The sequence below is a fragment of the Artibeus jamaicensis genome, unplaced genomic scaffold (assembly GCF_021234435.1).
Source record: "Artibeus jamaicensis isolate MK-2021 breed Jamaican fruit bat unplaced genomic scaffold, CSHL_Jam_final contig_793, whole genome shotgun sequence".
NCBI lineage: Eukaryota > Metazoa > Chordata > Mammalia > Chiroptera > Phyllostomidae > Artibeus > Artibeus jamaicensis.
The window spans coordinates 9,749,182-9,773,344 of record NW_026521975.1 but is presented as its reverse complement, the minus strand read 5'-3'; the positions used below and the strand labels follow the sequence as shown (position 1 = coordinate 9,773,344).

Genomic DNA, 24,163 nt, shown 5'->3' with positions numbered 1-24,163 from the left:
TTAAAATCCCCTAGTATAATTGTGTTGCTGTCAATATCTTTCTTGAAGACCTCCGAGGTTTTCTTTCTGTATTTCGGTGCTCCTATGTTGGGTGCATATATATTTACAATGTTGATGTCTTCAATGTTGATGGATTCTTCCCTTGAGTATTATGAGTGACCTTCTGGGTTTCTTTTTATGGCTCTTTGTTTGAAGTCTATTTTGTCCAATATGCGTATTGGTACCCTGGCTTTCCCCCCCTCTGTCCATTTGTCTGTATTATTTGTCTCCAGCCCTTCACCTTTGGTCTGTGTTGCAGTCTTCTCGATCTCATGAACTCACCAGTCTTGGGCTGTCGTTTATGGTGGCTCTTTGTATATCTTTGTGATTTGATTGTTGTTGGGTCTTTCTTTGGTGGTCCCTTCGCTCCAGGTGGTTAACTGAGGGTCCCTCCATCTACCACATGTTATATTCTGTTGTGCAGGTGTGGGTAGGTTGTGTTAAAGCTGGTTCTTCCGTGTGTACAAGGCTTTGAGGATTCTTTCTTGCTCTTGTTCAGTTGTTTGTTCTGATTTCTCCACCACTTATTTGTATTTCCACATAGGTCCTGGGTTGAGTTAGTGTGGTTTCTTCTCCCTTCTTCACCTTCTGTTATCTGTTGGTGGTTCCTTTGTTGGTGGGTTTCTTCTTCCAGCAGGTATCCTGGTGTTCACAGACACCTGGTGTTCACAGACACCAGTAGGTGGAAGACCTACTCTTTTTTGTGATCAGGTGGAGGGGAATCACCTCCCTCTTCTCTTAGCCCTTGGCAACCACTAATCTACTTTCTGATTCTACTGATGTCTATTCTGTACATTTTAAATAAATGGAGTACTGTAATATGTATCCATTTGTTTTGGCTTCTTTCACTTAGTATGTTTTTATGGTTCATCCTTGTGGCAAGTATCAGTACTTTAGTAATTATTAAGGCTGAATAATACTCATTGTATGGATAGCCCGCATTTTGTTTACCTACTTTGTTTTATTTATTCCTAAGTATTTTACTTTTTTTTCATACTATTGTAAATATAATTGCTTTCTTAATTTCACTTTCAGACTGGTCATATATACATAAATACAAATGTGTTTTTGGATACTGATTTTCTGTCCTACAAATTGGTTAAGTTGTTTAGTAGCTCGAATGGCTTTTTGTTACTACATTTCCTAAGACTCTATATTTAAAATAATGGCATCTGCAAATACAGAGAGTCTTCCATTTTAATTTAAAAGCCTTGTATTTCTTTTTCTTGCCTACCTGCCTTCTCTAGGAACCCCAGTACAATGTTTCATAGTAAGTGGCAAGAATGGACACACCCTTGTCTTGTTCCTGATTTTAGAGGGAAAGCTTTTGGTGTTTCAGCATTTAAGCTACCAGTTTTTCATTGATACTTGTTATCAGGTTGAGGAAGTTTTCTTCTATTCCTAATTTGTTAAAAAAATTTTATTTACTTATTTTTAAAGTGAGGGGAAGGGAGAGAGGGAGAAAAAAAATCGATGGGAGAGAGAAACATCAATCAGGTGCCTCTCACATGCACCAGATCAGGGACTGAACTTGCAACCTAGGCATGTGTCCTGACCGGGAACACGACTAACTGGTGACCTTTCACTTTATGGAGTGCTGCCCAACCAACTGAGTCACAATGGTCAGGGCTGTTTACTACTGTTTTTATGAGGTAAAGGTATTGGTTTTCAATAAATGTTTTGTGGTGTGTGTTGACATTATAATGTGGTTTATATCCTGTATCAAAATGGTGTCATACTTGATTGATTTTCATATATCGAACCACCATGCATTCCTTAGTCTACTTGGTTATGGTGTATATTCCTTTTAATGACAGTGCATAATTCTTTTTTATGCTGATGGATCTAGATTCCTCTTTGTTGAGGATTCTTATATCTATATTCATGATGGATATTGGTTTGTAGTGTTCTCTTCCAGTGCTGTCCTTGTTTGGTTTGATGTAAGAAGAGTACTGGCCCAGGACAAACAGTTGAGAAGTGTTTTTCATGTATGTTCCTTTTTAGGAAGAGTTTGTGAATGACTGGTATTAATTCTTCTCTAAATGTCTGGAAGACTACACCAGTGAGGCCATTTAAACCTGGGTTTTTTCCTTTGTGAGGAGGTTTACCAATTCTTGCTCCTTGTTATAGGTCTATTCAGATTTTATATTTCTTAACTCAGTTTCAATAGTTTATGCCTTTCTAGGAACTTATTAACAATTACACAATACATATGAGGGAGAACCATCCCCCCCAAAAAACCTTCTGGATGGTGGGCCCATTGTACTATAGGCTTCCCCAGCTAGGTGAGTGTAATAGGAACCCATCTATATCAGTGTACCAGTGAAAGTTGTTGTGAGAGGCTATGTAAGGCTTCAGTGAACTTCTCTTAAGATTCTTTCAATGTGTTTGCCCATTTCGTTAAGGGTAACTTATGAGTGCACCTGTCCATACCACGCTGAGTGTTCACCAGTTTTTGATAAAAAATGGCATGACCCGGTGTGTCTCACCCTCCCTATTTACTTGATCTTACCCTGGGTGACATTTATTGTATTCCCTGGATGAAAAAGTCCTTTGAAGGGGAGCATTCTGCAGATGTGGAAGAGGTAAAGCAAAAAAGCGCAGAAACACCAAAAGGCATAAAAATGATGGATTGAAAAAGTGTTCTGAGAAGTGAAAAAAATGTTTCAATAGGTGTACTACATCAAATAAGAGTATTTTGAAAATGACTAAAATTTAAACATGTAAAAATAAATACACATTTTTAAAAATTTTTTATTGATTATGCTGTTACAGTTGTTCTATTCCCCCCTTCATTCCCCTCCACCCTGCACCCCCCACCCCCACCATTACCCCCCTTTAGTTTATGACCATGTGTCTCAAGTCCTTTAGATTCTATATTTCCCATGCTATTCTTGCCCCCCATCTATTTTCTATCTACTGTCTATGCTACTTATTTTCTGTACCTTCTCCCCCCATCTCCTCCTCCCACTCCCCTGTTGCTAACACTCCTTGAGATCTTCATTTCTATGTTTCCACTCCTGATCTAGCTGTCCTTTTAGTTTGCTTTTGTTTTAGGTGTGGTTGTTAATAACTGTGAGTTTGTTGTCCTTTCACTGTTCATGTTTCTTTAACTTCTTTTTCTTATATAAGTCCCTTTAACATTTCATATAATAAGGGCTTGGTGATGATGAACTCCTTGAATTTGATCTTATCTGAGAAGCACCTTATCTGTCCTTCCATTCTAAATGAAAGTCTTGCTGGATAGAGCAATCTTGGTTGTAGGTCCTTGCATTTCATGACTGGGAATACCTCTTTCCAGCCCCTTCTTGCCTGTAAGGTCTCTTTTGAGAAATCTGCTGTCAGTCTGATGGGGACTCCTTTGTAGGTGACTGTCCCCTTAGCTCTTGCTGCTTCTAGGATTCTCTCCTTTATTTTAATTTTGGCTAATGTAATGATGATGTGCCTTGGTGTGTTCCTTCTTGGGTCCAACTTCTTTGGTACTCTCTGAGCTTCCTGGATTTCCTGGCTGTCTATTTCCTTTGCCAGATTGGGGAAATTCTCCTTTATTATTTGTTCAAATAAGTTTTCCACTGGTGGCTGTGCCTTTCCCCCTTCTGCTACCCCTATAATTCGGATGTTGGAGCGTTTAAAGATGTCCTGGAGGTTCCTAAGACTCTCCTCATTTCTTTGAATTCTTGCTTCCTGACTCTTTTCTGTTTGGCCATTATTGCTTTCTTCTGGTCCACTCCATTGATTTGAGTCCCAGTTTCCTTTTCATTGCTATTGGTGTCCTGTGCAATTCCATTCATTTCAATTAGTTTCGCCTTCATATATTTGTCTAATTTGTCGGTATAATCAACCAGTTCTGTGAGGATCCTGATGACCAGTGTTTTAAACTGTGCGTCTGTGAGTTTTGCTATTTCTTCATCGCTTAGATCTATAGGCTCTGGGGCTTTGAGATCTTCTTGCAACATTTTTGGTCTGTTCTGGCCCTTTAAGTGTGAGAAGCGGTGCCTTGGACTCCCAGGTCACTGGGTTGTGACGCTGTATGTGGGGGCGTGGTCAGAGTGGGGAAATGGCGGCGCCCTCTACTGCTGCTTGCCCCGGCCAGGTCCAACCGCCCACTCCCTTGCCTGTCCGCTCACGCACAAATGGGTGACCACAGTCAACATGCAGCACCGCTTCCCCGCTGTCTCCTCCGCGGTCGCTCACCTGGTGGCTCTCTCGGTCACTCACTAGGTCCAACCCTGCGCCTGGATTCCGCGCATCTGGATTCCGCGCCTGAGTCCGTCTGACCGAGTCCTCCTGTGCAACCCCCTCACCAGCCGCTGGTTTCGCCCCTTACCGGTCAGGCTGAAGAATTTGTTGTTAACGGACTTCCGAAAAGTTCAATTTTCCGTGTTCTGGCTGTGTTTTCTGTTGCTAATATTTAGTTGTCTCTAAACTTGGTTGTGTGAGAAGGCATGGCACATCCACCTATGCCTCCATCTTGGTGGAAGTCCTCTAAATACACATTTTTAAAATAAATTGTTTCTTGGTTACTGCTTACATGGTCTAGCTTTTCCAACCTTTTGTTTTCAACCTTTGTTGAAATTAAAGCTTAAAAAAATCTAGAGCTTGTCTCTTGTAGACAGTTTACGGTTAGACTTTTTAATCCACTCTGTCAATATCTTTTAATTGAAATGCTTAATCCATTTATAGTTAATGTAATTATCAAAAAATAAGGTTTATTTCTCACCTATTTTGTTATGTTTTCTTTATGCCTATGTCTTTTTTTCTGTTTCTCTTTTCCTCCATTACTACCCCCTTTTGATAAATATTTTCTAGTGTACCTTTTTAATTTCCTTGATTTTTATTATGTATATTTTGAGTCGCTGCCTTAGTTATTTCTCTAGATTGCAATTAAAAATCTCTAGATTGTTATAATAATCTACACTGAGTTAATACTAACTTAATTTCAATAGTATAGAAAAACTCTGTTCTTCTGTAACTCTGTGCCCTCTATCCTGTGACACTGATGTCACGCGCGCACACACACACACACACACACACACACACACACACAAAATCAAATTTATGTACAATTTGTACCCATCGACAGATTTTTAATTATTTTATTCAAAAGAAAACAGTATTAAATTAAAAAGACAACCAACTGTATGGGAAAACATATTTGCCAATGATACCTCAGACAAAGGTTTAATCTCCAAAATATACAAAGAACTTACACGACTCCACTCTAAGAAGACACTAACCCAATTAAAAAATGGGAAAAGGACTTGAACAGACACTTCTCCAAAGAGGACATACAGAACATCCAGAGACACATGAAGAGATGCTCAATATCGTTAGCTATCAGAGAGATGCAAATTAAAACCACAATGAGATACCACTTTACACCAGTCAGGATGGCTATCATAAACAAAGCAACAAACAACAAATGTTGGAGAGGTTGTGGGGAAAAGGGGTCCTTAGTTCACTGTTGGTGGGATTGCAGACTGGTACAACCATTAGGGAAAACAGTATGGAATCTTCTCAGAAAAATAAAAATTGACCTGCCTTTTGACCCAGCAATTCCACTGCTGGGATTATATTCTAATAATCCTAAAATATCAATTTCAAAGAACCTATGCACCACAATGTTCATAGCAGCACAATTTACAACAGCCAAGAGTTGGAAGCAACCTTAGGTGCCCATCAGTAAATGAATGGATCCAAAAACTATGCTACATATACACAATGGAATTCTATGCAGCAGAGAGAAAGAAGGAGCTACTACCCTTTGCAACAACATGGATGGAACTGGAAAGCATTATGCTGAGTGAAATAAGCCAGGTGTTGAAAGACAAATACCATATGATCTCGCCTTTAACAGGAAGCTAAACAACAAAAGAAACAAGCAAACAGAATAAAAACAAAGACACTGAAATAGAGAACAAGGGGATGGGCAGTAACCAGAGGGGAGAGGGAAGGGAATTTAAGGGGAATAAATGAGAGGGATTTAAAGGAACAAGTATGAAGGACACAGGGATAAGAACTAAGGGGGGTGGGAATGGGAGGGAGGTGGGGAGCACGGGGTGGGGTGGGCTGGGATGGGAGAAATAGACAAAAAAATTTACTTGAAAAATAACTAAATAAAATTATAAAAAGAAAATAAAAGAAAAAATAAATTATTTTATTCAGTTGTCTTACAAATTAGGTAGAAGAAAAAAATTACAAAAAAATGTCATTGATGCTGTTTTATATACTTTGTAGTTACCTTTAAAGATTTCATTTATTTCTCTTCACATGTATTTGGATTACTCCTTTTATTTTAGTCTGAGGGAATTCCCTATAGAATTTCTTGTAGGGAAGGTGTACTAGAGATAAACTTCCTCAGCTTTTGTTTACCTTGGGATGTCTTATTATTCTTCATTTCTGAAGGATAGTTTGGCTAGATATAGAATTCTTGGTAAATATTTTTCTTTAAGAACTCTGAATACATCATCCCACTGCCTTCTGGCCTTCATTGTTTTGGATGAGAAATCAGCTGTTAATCTTACTGAAGCTACCTTGTACAGGAGTCATTTCTCTCTCTCTGCTTTCATAATTCTTTCGTCTTTTGACAGTTTGATTATGATGAGTCTATGTTGTGGAACTCTTCCAAGTTTATTCTTCTTAGAACTTACGAAGTTTCTCATACAAAAAAATTTAAAAATATATATAATTTGGAGGGGATCCGTGGAAGTTACACTAACCTCCTCCCAGGACCAACCTGGAAATACAACTAAGTTGTGGAGAAATCATCTAGAACAAACAGCTGAACAATAGTGAGAGAAAAGCCTTATTACCACAGACAGACAGAAGAATTGGCTTCTGTACAATGTGACTGGTAGGAATTGTGGTGGAGACGTGAGTGAGCTGGCTGGGTGCCCACATTCGGAAGCTGAAGCACTGGAGTGATATTTAAGCAGCTGGTTGGATCAACTTGAGAAGTGTGGGTGTGACTCCTAAGCTGGCATGCCCAGCCTCGAGCACCAGAGTCCAAAACGTACACACAGATAACAGGTAGCTTTGAAAAGCAGCACTGTTGCCTTGTGCCAGAGAATGATGTCTGGAGAGGCAAAGAGCCGTTTAAAGGGCCAATGCATAAATTTTCATTTGCAGCTACTTACTCTGGACTCCAGCAAAGGGCTGGCGGGGCAGAGTGGACTACAGAGACTTGGGGAGAGACTGTGAATGGAGGCTCTGGGGAAAACTGAGAGAACAGATACTGGTATCCTAGTGCTGAGTCACCCCCCCGCCCCCCGGAGTGGGACCAGCCTGAGAGGAAATGAGCAGCCCAACCCCAGGAGGGATTCTGCCCCACCCTGTGGTGTTTAAGCATGACTGCTGATTGCAGAGTGACTAAATTGACAACTGAAGGAGTCGGCCACAGACAGTAGATCCCTCTGAGACTTCATTATGAATATATAGATACATCTGATGATATCCCACAGGTCTTTGAGACTCTGTTAATTTTTCTTCACTCTCTTTTGTTTCTGTTCTTCAGCCTGGATAATCTCAATAAACATATCTACAAGGGTGATAATACTTTCTTCTGCCAGTTCAAATTTGCGGTTGAGCTTGTCTCAATTATTACATTTCAGTATTGTATTTTTCTACTTGAAAATTTCTACCTGGTTCTTTTTTATAATAAAGATATCTTTATTGATATTCTCTACTTGAAGAGGTATTGTTCTCATGCTTTCATTTTTTCAGAAATGGTTTCCTTTAGTTCTTTAAACATATTTTAAAATCTGCGATTAAAAGTCTTTACTAAGTCCACTATTGGGCTTTCTTAGGAAAAGTTTTTATTGATTGCATCCTCTATTCTGTACCTACCTATTTGTACTTCTTAATTCCTGCACCTTTCTCCACTTTCTCCCTATTCCCTCTCCCAACTCATAACTCTCCAAGTGATCTCCATATCTATGATTGTTTCCATCCTATTTGTTTGCTTGGTTTGTTTTTTAGATTCAATTGTTGATAGTTGTGAAGTACTGCCATTTTATTGTTCAGAGTTTTGATCTTTCTTTTTCTTAAATAAGTCCCTTTCACATAATAATGGCTTGGTGATGATGAACCTCTTTAGTTTTACCTTGTCTGGGAAGCCCTTTACCTGTCCTTTGATTGTAAATGATAGCTTAGCTAGATAAGAGTAATCTAGGTTTAGGTCCTTGCTTTTCATCACTTTGAATACTTCTTTCCAACCCCTTCTTGCCTGCATAGTTTGAGAAATCAGCTGACATCTTATGAGAACTCCTTTGTAGGTATCTGCTTTTCTCTTGCTATCTTTAACAATTCTCTTTATCTTCACCCTTGGAAATTTAATTATTCTGTGTCTTGGTGTGGTCCTCTTTACATCCATGTTGTTTGGGACCCTGTGTTTCTGGGCTTGTGTGTCTACTTTCTTCATCAAATTAGGGAAGTTTTCTTTCATTATTTTTTCAAGTAAGTTTTCAGTTTCTTGCTCTTGTTTTTTTTTTGGCACTCCAGAAATATCTCAGAGGTTCCTTACCCTATCCTTGTTTTCTTTTTTCTTGTTGTTTTGATGGAATATTTTTTCTTCATTATGTTCCAAATCTTTGATTTGTTTCTCGATTTGGTTCACTTCTCTGTTGATTCTGCATAAATTTTTCATTATTTCCTTAGTGTAATCTTCATTTCTGTCATGATTTTTTTCATTTGAGCCATATTTCTCTGTCTCCTCATTTTGACAGTCTCCATTTGTTTGTTTGTATTACAAGTTAGAGCTGCTTTGACACCCTGTCTTAATAACATGGCTTATTGTAAAAAAAGGGTGCCTGTAAATTGGATGGTGTGGAGCTGTAGGTAACTGCCGGGGCAGGGTAACCTGTGTGAACCAGGCTGATGGAGTCTCAGATATGGTGTTACCACTCTGTTATTCTGTGTTGGGGAGGGATTAGAGTAAAGGTATAATGACTGCTACCTGGCCTCTGGAGTTTTATCAGGGAGGAAGCTGTCCCACAGCACTCACCCTGAAGCCAGACACTTCAGTTTCTCCCGTATGCCACTGTTGCCCTTTCAGCTGCTGCCCCAGTGCTGGAGCCCAGAGGGAGTGAGTCTTCATAAGTTCTAAGACTGTTGTAGGTCCTTTAAGTGGAGACACCTGAGGATTCTGCAGTTTCTTCAGCTGCCCCAACCCCACTAGTTTTTACAGCCAGAAGTTAGGGAAACTTATCTTCCTGGCACTGGAACCCTGGGCTGGGTGGTCTGGTAGGGGCTGGTATCCCTTGCTCTTGAGGTATCCCTACTGATTTTTTCCCACCACACATGGGTGTGGGACTGCCCATTGCATGTCTCCATCTCACCTACCTCTGGATGAATATGACTTCTTTAATTCCTCGGTTGTTGCAGTTTTATACAGCTTAATTTTCTGACAATTTGTGTAATAGTTGTTTTGTAATTTAGTTGTAATTTTTCCTGTGGTTGTAAGAAGAGGCAAGCCCTGCTTACCTATGCCTCCATCCTGACTGGAAGTCGACTGAGATTTAAATGCCTAGATACTTTGCTGAAGGCCTCTGTGTGCATGTTCGGTAATGTCTTCAACATTCAGGCAGACAACTGATAATTGCCTGAAATCTTAACTTCCTGCTTGCACTGAGTCTTATGTTCAGCCAGAGGTGGAAATTTAGGACCTTTTAAGGCCTTTCTTGAGCATATACAGTCCAGGACATGCAGATGTCCCGGAATATATCAGATTCCAAGCTATATGTTAGAGCTTTACAGAGGCTCTATGGAGATCTCATTCCAATTTTTTCTTTTAAGTTTTCTGATTAGTCTATTGCTTGCTCCAACTCTTATCCAATGTCTCAAACAGTCATAATGTGCCTGTAATTAATTGTTTTGACAGGCTTTTGTACTGGAGCTCTGAATTAGGAGAAATACAGAGAGCCTTAAAAATAGAGTGTTCCAAAACCAGACAGGTCCAATACAACAGTTCTCTGAGAAAGAACCTCTGAAAGTTCTATCCCCATTCTGGTCTCTCTAGCATAGCTTTTAAGATACTAGTTTTTCACTCTGAATGTGTGCTATTTTTCATGGCTAATGTACTACAGAGCCATGGATAGGACTTACACATGTTAAAGCTTGTTCTTATGGAGTTTCAGCCAATTTTCTTGAATAACACTTTCTGAATTGAGTCAAACCTTGGGTGAATATCCAGAGCTCTAAAAAAAAAATCTATTCTGACAATTGTGGTAGCTTTTCTAACTGCTTTTATGATAGAGACATTTCTGTTGAAGACTTTGGTTCTCTTTTAATTCTAAGCCTCCAAGATTCTAAATTTTCAGTGAACATTAACTATATTTTCCACTGTTTGGCATCACTGAAAATAACAGTAATATCGTTTATACTGCACTGAAAAATGTGGCATTCTACATATGTAATAGATCATGATTTCAGAAACTTAACAAAATTAAATGTTAAAGGAAATATTTTTAAAACATTTTAAAGACTTTATTTATTTTTAGAGAGAAGGGGGGAGGAGGGAGAAAGGGAGCGAAACATCAATGTGTAGTTGCCTCTTGAGCACCCTCCTACTGGGGACCTGGTCCGTAATCCAGGCATGTGCCCTGCCCGGGAATCGGCAACCTTTTGTTTTGCAGTCTGGCACCCAATCCACTAAGCTATACCAGCCAGGGCTAAAGGAAATATTTTATAAAGCCTATTATTTATTTCCTTGCTTTTCCAAATAACTTACTTATACTTTCTCAGTAATGTGGGTTTATCATTAAAAATCAACAGGGATGTCTTTAGAAGAGTGGTTCATAAAGTTTGGATCCCAGGAGCAGCAACATCAATATTTCATGGGAACTTGCTAGAAATATACACTTTCAGATTCTAGACATGTCATGCTAAATCAGAAAGTCTGGGGATGAGGTCTAGATATCTGTCTTTTGACAAGGCCTGAAGGTCATTTTTGATAGGTTTATTTTGTTTTGAATATCTTTTCTCATATTTTTCTCTTGTTCCTAAGTTTTTCCCTACTGCTTTCAGGGTATTAACTTGGAGGGGCTTATAAGCATTAAAAATTTAAGGATACTGATGCATACTGCCAAACATAAGGCTGTACTTAATTTACACTCACATTAGGATGAGAAACTGGCCTACCTGGTCTGGGATTTTCAGTTTTAAAGTTGAGACAGAAAGTGTTTCTAGATGTGGCTTTCAATGCCCAAACTGGGTAAGTCCTGGGTGAAACAAGTCATATTGATCAGTCTAACATAATCTAGCAGTGTATCAGTGACCCATATAAAGTTGTCCCACATGGATATTTTGACATTTATTTTTGCTTTTAGTATTTTACACCTAACCTTAAGACAACTGAAAATTTATTTTGACAAAAGTGTGAAGTGAGGCTCTAAGCTAATTTTATTCTTCTAAATAACTAGCTAATTTGTCCAACATTAAAAAAAATCTATTTCTTTTTTTTTTTTTAAAGATTTTATTTATTTATCTTTAGAGGGGAAGGAGAGAGGGAGAGCAATGTATGGTTGCCTCTAGTGCATCCCCTGCAGGGAACTGGCCTGCAGGGAACCTGCCTGCAACCCAGGCATGTGCCCTGACTGGGAATCGAACCGCAATCCTCTGGTTCACAGGCCCGTGCTCAATTCACTGAAAAATCCATTTCTTATACTAATTTGTCCTTATCATACTATAACTTACTTAAAATTTAAATTGCAATATAATTTATAAGCAATAAAATGTACAGATTTGAAGAGTTCAGTGGGAAGAATTCTTGATGATCTGCATGCACCCATGAAACTATAACCCCAAACAAGATATATGCTTTGCTATCAACCAACCCACAATTTCCATTATGCCTCTTACTACAATCACCAGAAACCAACTTTCTGACTTCTCTTAATTCAAATTAGTGTTCCCTGCTCATAATTAGCATGTAAATAGAATCATATAGTACATATTTCTGTGGTGTTTCTATTTATGATGTATTTTCGTGTCATCTATATTGTTTTGAGTTTCAGTAGTTAACCTTTTATTGCCAAGAAGCATTATACTCTGTAAATATATAACAATTTACTTAGCTATTTTACTGTGGATGAACACTTGAATTATATCTAAATCTGGATTATTTTAAAAATAAGACTATTATGAACATTCTTGTTAAAATGTTTTTGTAGAAGTATGATTTCGTGGGTAAAATGTGGGTGATAAGGTTAGATGTTTAATTTCTTAAGAATATTACAAGTATAAAATCTTGTAGTGATTGTATAATTTTATATGCCTGCCAGTAATGAGTGTGAGTTACAATTATTCTACATCTTCACCAATGTTTTGTTGTCATTGGTTTTTAAAAAATCATTCAACTGGATGGCATATGACATTTTGTTATGACTTTAAAAATATCTGTAGGCATAATTTATATTCCAAAAATTAATCTTTTTTTGTTTATAGTTAAGAGTTTTGACAATTTTAAATGTTGTGTAGCAACTGCCACAATTTAGAGACAGAAAAGTTATACCACTCCAACCTGATTCTTCCAAGTCTTGTCAGATATATGAGTCATGTATAAGTTATCAGTCACCCTTTTTCTGCCTTGGATTCTGTCTATCCTGAATTATATTAAAAAAGATAGGTTGCTGTAATATGGTGATACATCTAAGTATATGCGGGGGGTTGGGGTTAGGTGGTGAGAGGGATTGGTATGAAAACTGCAAAAAGATGTAATGTATATATTTTGAATGCTTTTCCCTCTCATGTTCCAGCAATATATGTATCTTTAGTTTGAGAAGTATTTTCTCATTCTCCTTACTTTATATTTTGTAGTTAAAAAGGTCTCTATTGCTTTATAAGAAATTATTTTAAAAAGCCAACAATATTAAATAACATTGGCAACACAAGATAATATCTCAGACCTTAAAATCTCAGTGTGCTGCCCTGGCTGGTGTGGCTCAGTGAATTGAGTGCTGACCTGCCAACAAAAGGGTTGCCAGTTTGATTCTCAGTCAGGGCACAAGCCTGGGATATCGGCCAGGTACCCAGTTGGGGCTGTGTGAGAGGTAACCAACTGATGTATTTCTTGCACACTGCTGTTTTTCTCCTTTTCTTTCTCCCTCCCTTCCCTTTTCTCTAAAAGTAAATAAAATCTAAAAAACCAAAAAACAAACAAACCAAAAACTCAAAGTGTTACCTAGATGTTTTAATTTAAAACAAAAACAACATTTAGGGAGGGACAAAAGTAGGTTTACAGCTGTGTGAAAAAGAGTTTATTCTTGTATGATTATTTATTAATTATTGTATTACTTTTCATATGAATAACTGTAAACCCTACTTTTTCACCTCTCCCCCCACCCAGGTACAATATAGTGGTGAAGGTCTAAATCTTAGCTATACCATTTATTAGCTCTTGTTAGGCAAATTAAACTCTAAACTTAAGTTTTCTTACTGGAAAAATGGTGATAAGAGTGATGCTCTTGTGTCTACAACGATGTAAAATATTTTTTGAAGAACACCATTCCCCAATTCAGGCACCACTGGATTTTCACATATAAAATAAATAAAATACTACTGAAAATAAGCTCACAAAATTTAGAACACAGTAAAATTATCACAAGTCATCATAAAACAGCATGTATTAGAAACCTCTAAACTTAAGAAAATAGAAAACAAATTATTTATAGAATATAAAATATGTTTAAAAGAAAAACCCAAAACAATACAGACTACAAGAAATGAAGACCCCACAAAAACCACCAAGGCAGATCATAATATGAATCAGAAAGAATTTCTGGAAAGAAAATGGTACTTTGAAATTAAAAAGTTAGTTTTGGCTTAAAAAGCAGATTAGAGACATATGAAGAAAATTTATGAACTGGAAAACAGCTCTGAAATGAAGTATAGGAAGACAGTTCACTCCCTGGCTGGTGTAGCTCAGTGGATTGAGCACGGGCCTGTGAACCAGACAATCGCGGTTCGATTCCCAGTCAGGGTACATACCTGGGTTGCAGGCCGGTTCCCTGCAGGTCAATTCCCAGCAGGGGACGCACAAAAGGCAACCATACATTGATGTTTCTCTCCCTCTCTCCTTCCCTTCCCCTCTAAAGATAAATAAATAAAATCTTAAAAAAAAAAAAAAGAAAGGAAGACAGTTCATAAATATGAATCTGAGGTTTGAAGACATAGAGAACAAAATGATAACAACCTCTCAAAGCACTTCACAGACAGAATACACAATGTGTGAAAGGCAAAATCTGAAAAGACAAATGGCTAAGAAGATTCCAAAACTGATGAAAGACAGGACTCTTCTGATTCAGGCAGCAAAATGTATCACAAACAAAATAAATAATATGCTAAACACAGATACATTTTAGTGAAACTGCAATAAACCAAAGACTAAGAGACTGAAAAGCAATTAGTGAAAAACAAATCACCTACCAACAAGACAGAGTAGCCTGGCTGGTGTGCCTTAGTGGACTGAGTGCTGGCCTGCAAACCAAAGGGTCGCCAGTTTGATTCCCAGTCAGGGCACATGCCTGGGCTGCAGGCCAAGTCCCCAGTTAAGGGGCATATGAGAAGCAATCACACATTGATGTTTCTTTCCTTCTCTCCCTTCCTGCCCCCCTCTCTAAAAATAAATAAATAATAATCTTTAAAAAAGGCACAAGACAGAGTAGAATATAAATCTTTTTTTTGTTCAATAGCAATTAAAGCCAGATAGCATAAAGCAGTATCTTCAAAGTACTGGAGACAATAGGTGTCAACCTAGGATTCTAGACTGAATTATACTTATGTCAGAGTAAAATAAAAATACTTTCAGACAAACTCTAAGAGTATTTACCATCATGGAATAATTGCTGAAGAATACTCCAAGGGCTCCCACTAAAGTCTATTTGGGTATTTGAGGGACAATTTTTTTTGCATTTAAAAATGACTAGGGAGTCCTATTAGCAAGAGGATGGGAGCTTGATAAGCTGAATTTTCTTTTCTTTTTCAAAAATAAAAACACCACTTTTAATCAATTTTATTGCTAATTGTGGGATACAATAGACATCACAGTTTTTTCTTTCTTTTTTTAAAATAAAAGGCTAAACTTCCTACCATGAACGAGACAGTCGTACAAAACAAACAATTCTCAGTGCTGTTAGTGGCCCACTGAGAAACACAGAAGAAGATAAACAAAAAATTATAGAACATACAGATTAACTGTTAAAAAACAAAAATAAAAATGATTCAGTTCGGAGGATATAAAAGTGAAGCAGAAGTAAAATACTAGGAACAGCACAATTAGAATTAAAGTCTCCCAAAATTTGTGTGTCATTAGGTAAAACAGTAGAACTACTGATCAGTTTTAGTCTAAAGTTATATGGGCAATAACCATGTAAGCATACAAATTAAAAATAAAAAGTGGAGAAAAGATGAGTAAATCTCAAGCTAAAAAAAGTTAGCATAGTCACATTAATGTGAGGCAATATAGCTTTCAGGGTAAAAACCATTATTATAAATAAAGAAGATCACTGAATTATCATCAAAAAGTTAAATTCATCAAGAAGAAATGATGATTCTAAATTTGGTGTACCTAATAAGAGTTTCAAACATATTATGAAAAAAAATGGCTGCAAGGACAAAGTACTAAACCTACCATCATATTCACTCAGCTTAAAAAATCATTTTAAATAATAGATAACAGATTAAAATAAAAAGACCTAAACTAAATATGTAACAAGGCTGAATTAATATAAGAAACATTTACAGAGATGACCTTTCATAAGTAAATCAAATATTAAAAGAAAATCTGTCATACAGATCATGTCCTCTGACATCATTACAATTTTACAATTAAGCTGTAAATGGTAAGATTAGCTAAAATATATCCCATAACTTTAGGATGTAAAAACCAAAACTTTTAATAATAGGTCATAGTTAAAGTAATAAAAAAAATAATCTGATTAATGTATCCTACCGATATAATACGATCTCCTTTTCTGAGCTCTCCACTAAGATCAGCAGGTCCTCCAGCCAAGATAAAAGAAATAAATATTCCTTCTCCATCTTCACCTCCTACAATGTTGAAACCAAGGCCTGTTGAGCCACGATGAAGAACAACTTTTCTAGGTTCTCTAAAAATTAAAAAAAAAATTTGTTTACCTAGAGATTTTATACAGAAGTTGGCATTCTATAAATGAGAAAGAATTCCTTATTGATAACTATATTATATTATCAAACTATAAAGAAAGCTAGATGGATATAAATTGACTTTTCAAAACTGTGGAGTAGAGAATTCTTTCTAACCCTAAGGAATTAGGTTTAGAAATAAAAGGAAAATCCTCATTTTACGTAAAAGTTAAGAACCCATGTTAAAAAACACATGACACTAAAATAAAAGGAAAAAAACAATGTGGAAATTTAAAAAATGACATAAAGAGCTTACTTGGAAAATATGTATACATATGAAAAGTTGATGTTGCACACATTTTATTGTCTATTTCCCCTACTTCTTAGATTTTGTTAAAAGGCACAGAGATATCCCTTTGCCTCAGAGAAGGTAGGTCCTTTTTCCAATCCCAAAGGGATGAATTCATTAGTAACCTAAGCCAGTCAGTGCCCCTTTCTTTGCAAAGGTGAGGCTATGATCCTATTCTGGCTTCTGAGAAATAAAGGGAAATTTTACTGTCACTTCCCAAAAAAGATCCTAACAAGGACAAAGCTCATTTGTTCCCCTCCCCACCTGAAAGAATGAAATGATAAAATTCCATTACTGGTTCCAACACATAACAATCATGAAGGTAAGACCAAGCAGAGAAACCATGCACCCAGGGCTGCAACACAAACATCAGAATTACCCATATCCATTTTTTATATGAAATAATTAATTATCTTTATTTCTTAAGTTACATCCATCTCCCTCCCTCTGCTTTTTGTCCTTTCTAAGATGTACCTCCTTTCCTCCATTTATAATCTCTAAAATCAAAATATATCTCGCCACTAACAATGTTTCACATTTGCTACTCCAGTTATATACAGTTGTGTGAAAACCATTCATGTCCTCTGGTAAGACCATGAAAATTCCAGTAGCAGATTATTTTAGATAATGAAATACAGAATATCACTTGAGATTAGAGTATGTTGTATTTGATAAATATTTAAAAATTTTCATCTGATTTTTCTAAAACATCACAGAAAACTATTGATAACAAAAGGCCTATTAGAAGTAAATAACTCTTATAAATAAATTTCAGGTATACTTCCATGCAGTGTAAAATTAATCTTCTTAAATATGTCTACTCAAAACTTAAAATAATAATGCTTTTTAGTCATACAGAGGTATCAGTTTTTCCAGTTAACCTAAAGGGTTAGAAAATTATATTTCTTGACAAAAATATAAAAATTAAATATATATTGTTTAAAAATACTTGTATATCCAAAGATATAGGAAAGAAAAAAGAGAATAATAAGTTTAAAATTCAGTAAGGAGTTAATTTGGTGGGGTAATGCAGAAAAACTAGGGAAAAATTGGGGTACAGGATAGACTTCACTATATTGGTGAAGTTTTATTTTCTTTTTAGATGGTAGATTCATAATTTGGGATTTCCATTATGCTTTAAATGTATATGTGAATTATAATTCTACATTAGCAAATCATGTTTAATTAAAAAATATCCTGCTGAAATCCAACACGATTTCCAGAGAAAAATAAATTCTATTTTTAAAATAACAAAAGCCCATGAAAAATGCTCAATATAATTAGTCATTAGTGAAGTGCATAAAAATCATAGTATGTACCAACTATTATAATAGCTATAAAATAAAATGGAAAAAACAAGTGTTGGTGAGGATGTAGAAAAACTGGAACCTTAATATATCAATGGTGGGAATGTAAAATAGTGTGCCTACTACAGAAAACAGGTGGTTCCTTGTAAACTTAAAATAGATAGCATATGACCCAGCAATTCAAACTATAGGTATATATCTAAAGGAAATGAAAGCAGGGATGCAAGAGATACTCACATGCCAATGTTTATCACAGCATTATTCACAATACCCAAAAGGTGAAAACAACCTAAGTGTCTATCAACACAGATGAACAGATAAACAAAATGGGTATACACACAAAATGGAATTTATTAAGCCATAAAAAAGAATGAAGTTCTGATACATGATACAACATGAATGAACCTAGAAAACATCAGGCGAAGTGAAAGAAGTCAGACACAAAAGAGTAAGTATTTTAAGATGCCACTTATATGAACAAACTGGAATAGGCAATGTCATAAAGACGGAAAGCAGAATAGAAATTACCAGGGAAATGGAGAGTTATTTCTTAATGGTTAGAGAGTCTATCTGAGGTAATGAAAAGCTGCACATATGAAATGGTTAAAATGACAAATTTTATGTTATATCTTACCATAGTTAAAAAAAATACAATATACCAAAAAATCAGTTGTACATCTTAAATGGGTAAACTGATGTAACTCATATCTCAACAAAGCCGTTAAAAAAAATAAACCTTAGAATCGACAGTTTGTTGTGATTTCTTTTCTTTAGAAGTGGTAATGTGCCCTGGCTGGTGTGGCTCAGTGGACTGAGCGCCGACCTGCAAACCAAGGGGTCACTGGTTCGATTCCCAGTCAGGGCACATGCCTGGGTTGAGGGCCAGGTCCCGGTTGGCGGTGTGTGGAAGGGAACCACACATTGATGTTTCTCTTTCTCTCTTTCCCCCTCCATTCCCTACTGTCTAAAAATAAAAAAAATAAAAGTGGCAACGTGAGATAACCTCTGAAAATTCCTAAGCATAGGGTCAAATTGTAGAAAATTTCTAATGGGAAGGTAAAGATTTTTATACCTCATCTGGGTAAAGAAAGAAGTCTAATTATCAGAAAGGAATGATAAAACACACAGCAATTTAGGAAGACATATCAAGTAACCAACTATGTTAATTTCACAGAAAAGTATAAAAAACAGGTAGACCTGTTGTGTAATAGTACACAGTCCAATACAATATTCTAAACAAGAGATATATGGTGAAAAAGTTGAGTAATATCAATCAAGATTCTAATAAGATATTTTCTAGTTTGAAAAACATGCAGAGATTAAAGACTAAATAAACCATTAACTATTTTTCTTCTTTACTCCTATAAGTAGGCACTAATGGAAAATAACAAAAAATGGCCATGACAGATTAGTATAGGAGCACAGCCTAAAGACTAATAGCCATGAAAATTCATGTCATCGTCACAAAACACTATTCTTTCTGCTAATTTTCCTTCAAAACATAATTATTGAGGACCTATTAAACTAAGTTCTCCACATTCCTAACTCTTGAAGAAGAGGACAAAGACAGACATTTGTTTATGACCTTAAAGAAATCACTGATGTGAAAAAGATCTGAAATAGTTTTACGCTTTTCCCCCCTCACCTAGTTAAGCGTTCTTTGGGAATAAAAAGTGTTAACCTAAAAACTGGACTGTAGTTAGTAATGTTAGATGAAAGTAAATTTTAGGCCCTGGCTAGTACAGCTCAGTGGACTGAGCATGGGCTGCGAAACAAAGGGTCACTGGTTCAATTTCCAGTCAGGGCACACGCCGGGGTTGTAGGCCAGGTCCCCAGTGGGGGCCACATGAGAGGCAACCACACACTGATATTTCTCTCCCTCCCTCCCCCCCAAAAATAAAGTAAAATCTTAAAAAAAAAAAGCAAGTAAATTTAGGTGTCAGGATATCAATAGTATATATCAAAGACAGAAAATACTACTTGTTGAATTCTGAACATGAACTGTGAAAAATAAATGCCATATTACATGGCATATATGATATAAATATATGAAAAGTTAGTTTTAAAAATACATAAGCATATCTTAAGTTTTAACCTAAGCTACTTTGTAATGATAATTTACTAGTCATTAAAAATAGCAATATTAAAAAAAGAGTCATTTATTTGGAATATAAAATATTTTGTATATTTAAGGGTCTTCAGTGAAGAAAATTAAGGTTTAGGTTCACCATCTGTCAATACATTTTTTAGTATTGAAAATTGTGGCTAACTTACTTGGCTGATTAGAATTCCATTTAATAGTTAGTTTTATGTAAGAAGGATCAATGTTCAGTTCCTTACCGTGTAATTTCATCATCTCCAAGCACTGCTTTTGAAACCGGTGAGTATCTGGCTGGTGATGCTGGTGTCTGGCCCAAGTAGGATGATGGGCTAATATGGTTATCAACAGGCTGAGAAGCAGCTTCAAAATAAAGAAAGTGAAAAGCACTTGAAAAATAAAACAAGGCCATTCAGTACCACATTTGTAAATTATCAATTTAAAGATTAATGCAAAATTCATATTCACTTATATCTGTATTAGAATTTGGTTGAGAAGATTTACTTATCAGGTAAAAAAAAAATGAGACAAGTTCAAGTTTCCAGGTAAAAACTAATTCAGTTATTCAGATCAGTAAAACAAACTTATAAAAACCAAACACTTAATAGTAAGTTTCTAGTTTAGCATACAAGCAGTGTGAAAGGCATATTCTGTCCTAACAACAATTAAAAAGCTGAACTGAGCCCTGGCTGGTTTAGCTCAATGGATTGAGGGCGGGCCTGCGAACCAAACAACCGTGGTTCGATTCCCAGTGAGGGCACATGCCTGGGTTGCAGGCCAGTTCCCAGCAGGGGATGCACACCAACCACACACTGGTATTTCTCTTCCTCTCTCCTTCCCTTCCCCTCAGGGAAAAAAAAAAAAGGCTGAACTGAAAAATCAACAACTCTTTAATCCTTAGGGATTAAATCCAAAGGGCAAACTCTGTCTCCCAGATTGGAGAGACTGGTAGGGAATCACAGATAATCCCAATTTAACTTGAGTAGAAACGTCAGAGCAAAATTACTGTTGGGGTAGAGATGGCTGAGTTGTAACTGACACATTTCTGGAGGCTCCTAGTAGTCAACTCAGAGAGTAAAAAACTCCAGTTTGGCTGTGTCATCCAGAGACCCCGTACTTCCATGAATTTTACTTCCTGGCTCTCTATCAGGTTTCACAGTGAATATGGGAAACAAATGCCCTTTTGCTTCTGGCAGGAGGAAGGGGAAGAGAACCATTTTGGAATAGAGAAGAGCATTCTGTTCTTTTCAACAGTTTGCCCCCTGGAAAAACTATTAACTAGATCCTAACCTGCTGAGCTTTTATTGGAGTCCTGCTGACCTGGAGGAAGGGAAATAACCATCATTAGCTAGCACCCTCTAGCTATCCTGTGCCACCTAACCGAGGAGGGGAAAACACGGAGAAGTACTGTGAAGTTCGTATTCCAGAGGCACAGACTCACTAAAAGACTGAGACCTAATTATAGGGCTATATATAGAACAATTTTCCTCCCCCCAAACTGTATCACCATATCACTAAAGGCCTATTCATAACAGTTCCTTTTACCCAGTACACCGTGCTTGGTAGTCAAGAAAAAAATCACAATACCTACCTAGAGGCAAAAACACAGTTCCAAGAGGAAGAGCAAGCATCAGAACCAGACTCAGGACATGGCAACAATGTTAGAATTATCAGACCAGGAATTAAAAATAATTAATAATATGCTAATGGTTCTAATGAAAAAGCCATGAGTATGCAAGAACAGATGAGCAATATAAGTGGAGGGATGGAAATTCTAAGAAAGAAAACTAGAAATTAAAAACACTGTAATAGAAATAAAAAATGTCTTTGATAGTCTGCACATAGCTGAGAAAAGAATCTCTGAGTTTGAGAATATCTCAATAGCAACCTCTAAAACTGAAAAGTAAAGCAAAAAAAACCCCAAAACCCCCAAATAAAAAACCAACCCACCTGTAAAGAAATGATTAAAAACCCAGAATAGCCAAATTGTGGGATAATTTATAAAAGGTATGACATACACATAATACCAAAAGGAAGAGAAGAGAGGAATAGAATAAATATTTGAAACAATACTGATTAAGAATTTACCCAAATTAATGTTAGACATTAAACCAGATCTTAGGAGACTCAAAGAACACCAAATTGGACAAATACCAAGAAAACTACACTTAGGCAAATCCTTTTAAAATTATACAAAGTAAAAGAAAAAAATGGGGGGCGGAATTCCATAAAGAAACCACAGAAAAAAGTTCCACCTTAGTGATAAAAGGGCAAAGATAAGAATTACAGGTGAACTCTTCCTCAGAAGCAAGAGTATGAAAATACTTAAAGTTTAGAGAAAAAAAATCACACTGTACCATGTACAATAATCTTGCAAGTGAAGAAAGAATATTTTTAATTAAACAAATACTGAGGAAATTTGCTGCCAGTATAGCTGTTATTTCAAATGTTTAAAGACGTTTTTTAGAGAGAACAAAAGTTAATAGGTCAGAAACTCAGTTATATACAAAGAAAAAGTATCAAAGAAGGAGTAAGTGAAGGTAAATGAACACTTATTTTTCTTATTCTTGATCTGACAGGTAATACTGTTCAAAATAAGAGCAACACTATATTCAACTATGTGTGTGTGCATGCATACACATGTGCACATGTATAAGTGAAATAAATGTCAGCCATGATACAAGTAATGGAAAAGAGGATTTAGGATTACTTTATTAGGTATGCATGTCTACCTGTGAAGTTCTACACTGTTATTTGAAAGTGGACTTGCATTACTTGTACATATATATTGCAAATTCTAGGGCAAGCACTCAAGAAAGAGTAAAAAGAATATAAATGGTAAACTAAAAAAGGAAGTAAAATGAAATAATATACTTAATTAAAACTATAAAAGGCGGAAAAAAGTGACTAATACAGAACCAAAAAGGGCAGCAAATAGAAAACTAATAAATATAGTAATCTAACTATATCAATAATCACTCAGATCATCAATGGAATAAATGTACTAATTATAAGACACTATTAAGAGTAGACAAAAAAATAAGAACTTGACTGAGATAAAAGATGGCGGAGGAGTAAGTGGAAGCTACACTAACCTCCTTCCAGGACAAACCTGGAATTACAACTAGACTGCAGAGAAATCATCTTGACTAACCAACTGAACACTAGGTAGAGAGAAGCTGTATAACTATTGATAGACAGAAAAAACCACTTCACCACAGTGTGACTGGTAGGGAGTGTGGAGAAGATGTGAGAGGGCAGGCTGGGCTCCCATGGGTGGTAGCTGACATGCTGGAGGAATATTTCAGCAGCTGGGGGGTTCCCCCTAAGAAGTGTAAGGACTAAACTCCAAGTTGGGCTCCCCAGCCTACAGCACCAGAGATGGAAAGGAACCCAGATAACATCAAGCTGTGAAAAGCAGCAGGGTTTGTCTGCCAGGGAGAGATGGCTAGAGAGGCAAAGAGCCTCCTAAAGGGCCAAAGCACAAAATTTCTTTTGCAGCCACTTACCCTGGGTGCTGGAAACGGGAAGGGAGAGTGGGCTATAGTCACTTAAGAAGAGTCGGGGGTTGCATCAGCACACACTGCCATCTCTTCTCAGGCAGACCACCCCACAGGAATTACTCTGCCACAACCTCTGGTGCTGAAGACTATCAGCTGATTACAGATTGAGCAGATTAACTACTGAAGGGTTTAATAGATGATTAGTTCAGTATCTAAGGCAGAAAATACAAAGCAGCAGCCAAACTGGGAAGACAAAGAAATAGACCCTAAATGAAAGAACAAGAGAATTTCCCAAAACTAGAAGAAATGGAGGCAAGCAGTTTATCAGCTATAGAGTTTAGAGTAATGATTATAAGGATACTCTCAACAGCATGAAAAAAGACACAGAACCATTAAAAAGGACCAGTCAGAAATAAAGAATGCAATGTCTGAGATAAATAGTATACTGGAAGGAATAAACAGTAAGTTAGATGAACCAGAAGATTGAAATAGTGTTTTGGAAGAGAAGGTAGAAAAAAAAAAAACAATCAGGCAGAGCATTAAAAAAAAAAAAGGAATTTAAAAAAATGAGGAGAGCTTAAGAAAGAAGTTGGACAACATGAAGTGGAACAACATCCGTACCATGGGAATACCAGAAGGAAAAGAGAGTGAGCAAGGAATAGTGAGTCTATTCAAGGAAATAATGACCAAAACTTCACTAATCTGATAAAGGAAAAAGGCACACAAGTCCAGGAGGCTCAGAGAGTCCCCAAAAAGCTGGACCTAAAGA

The 24,163-nt window shown here is 36.6% G+C and overlaps 1 protein-coding gene across 9 annotated transcripts in view; it reads right to left on the bottom strand.

The window, feature by feature from the left end:
* DLG1 (discs large MAGUK scaffold protein 1) overlaps nt 1-24,163 on the bottom strand; it is a 306,240-nt gene that overhangs the window by 102,027 nt on the left and 180,050 nt on the right. For all 9 annotated transcript variants that reach the window (XM_037147391.2, XM_037147392.2, XM_037147393.2 and 6 more), the window contains 2 exons: nt 20,134-20,254; nt 15,986-16,142 (listed from right to left, as the gene is read on the bottom strand). In XM_037147391.2, the coding sequence (XP_037003286.1) occupies nt 15,986-16,142; nt 20,134-20,254 (278 nt within the window). The remainder of the gene's footprint in view (nt 1-15,985; nt 16,143-20,133; nt 20,255-24,163) is intronic.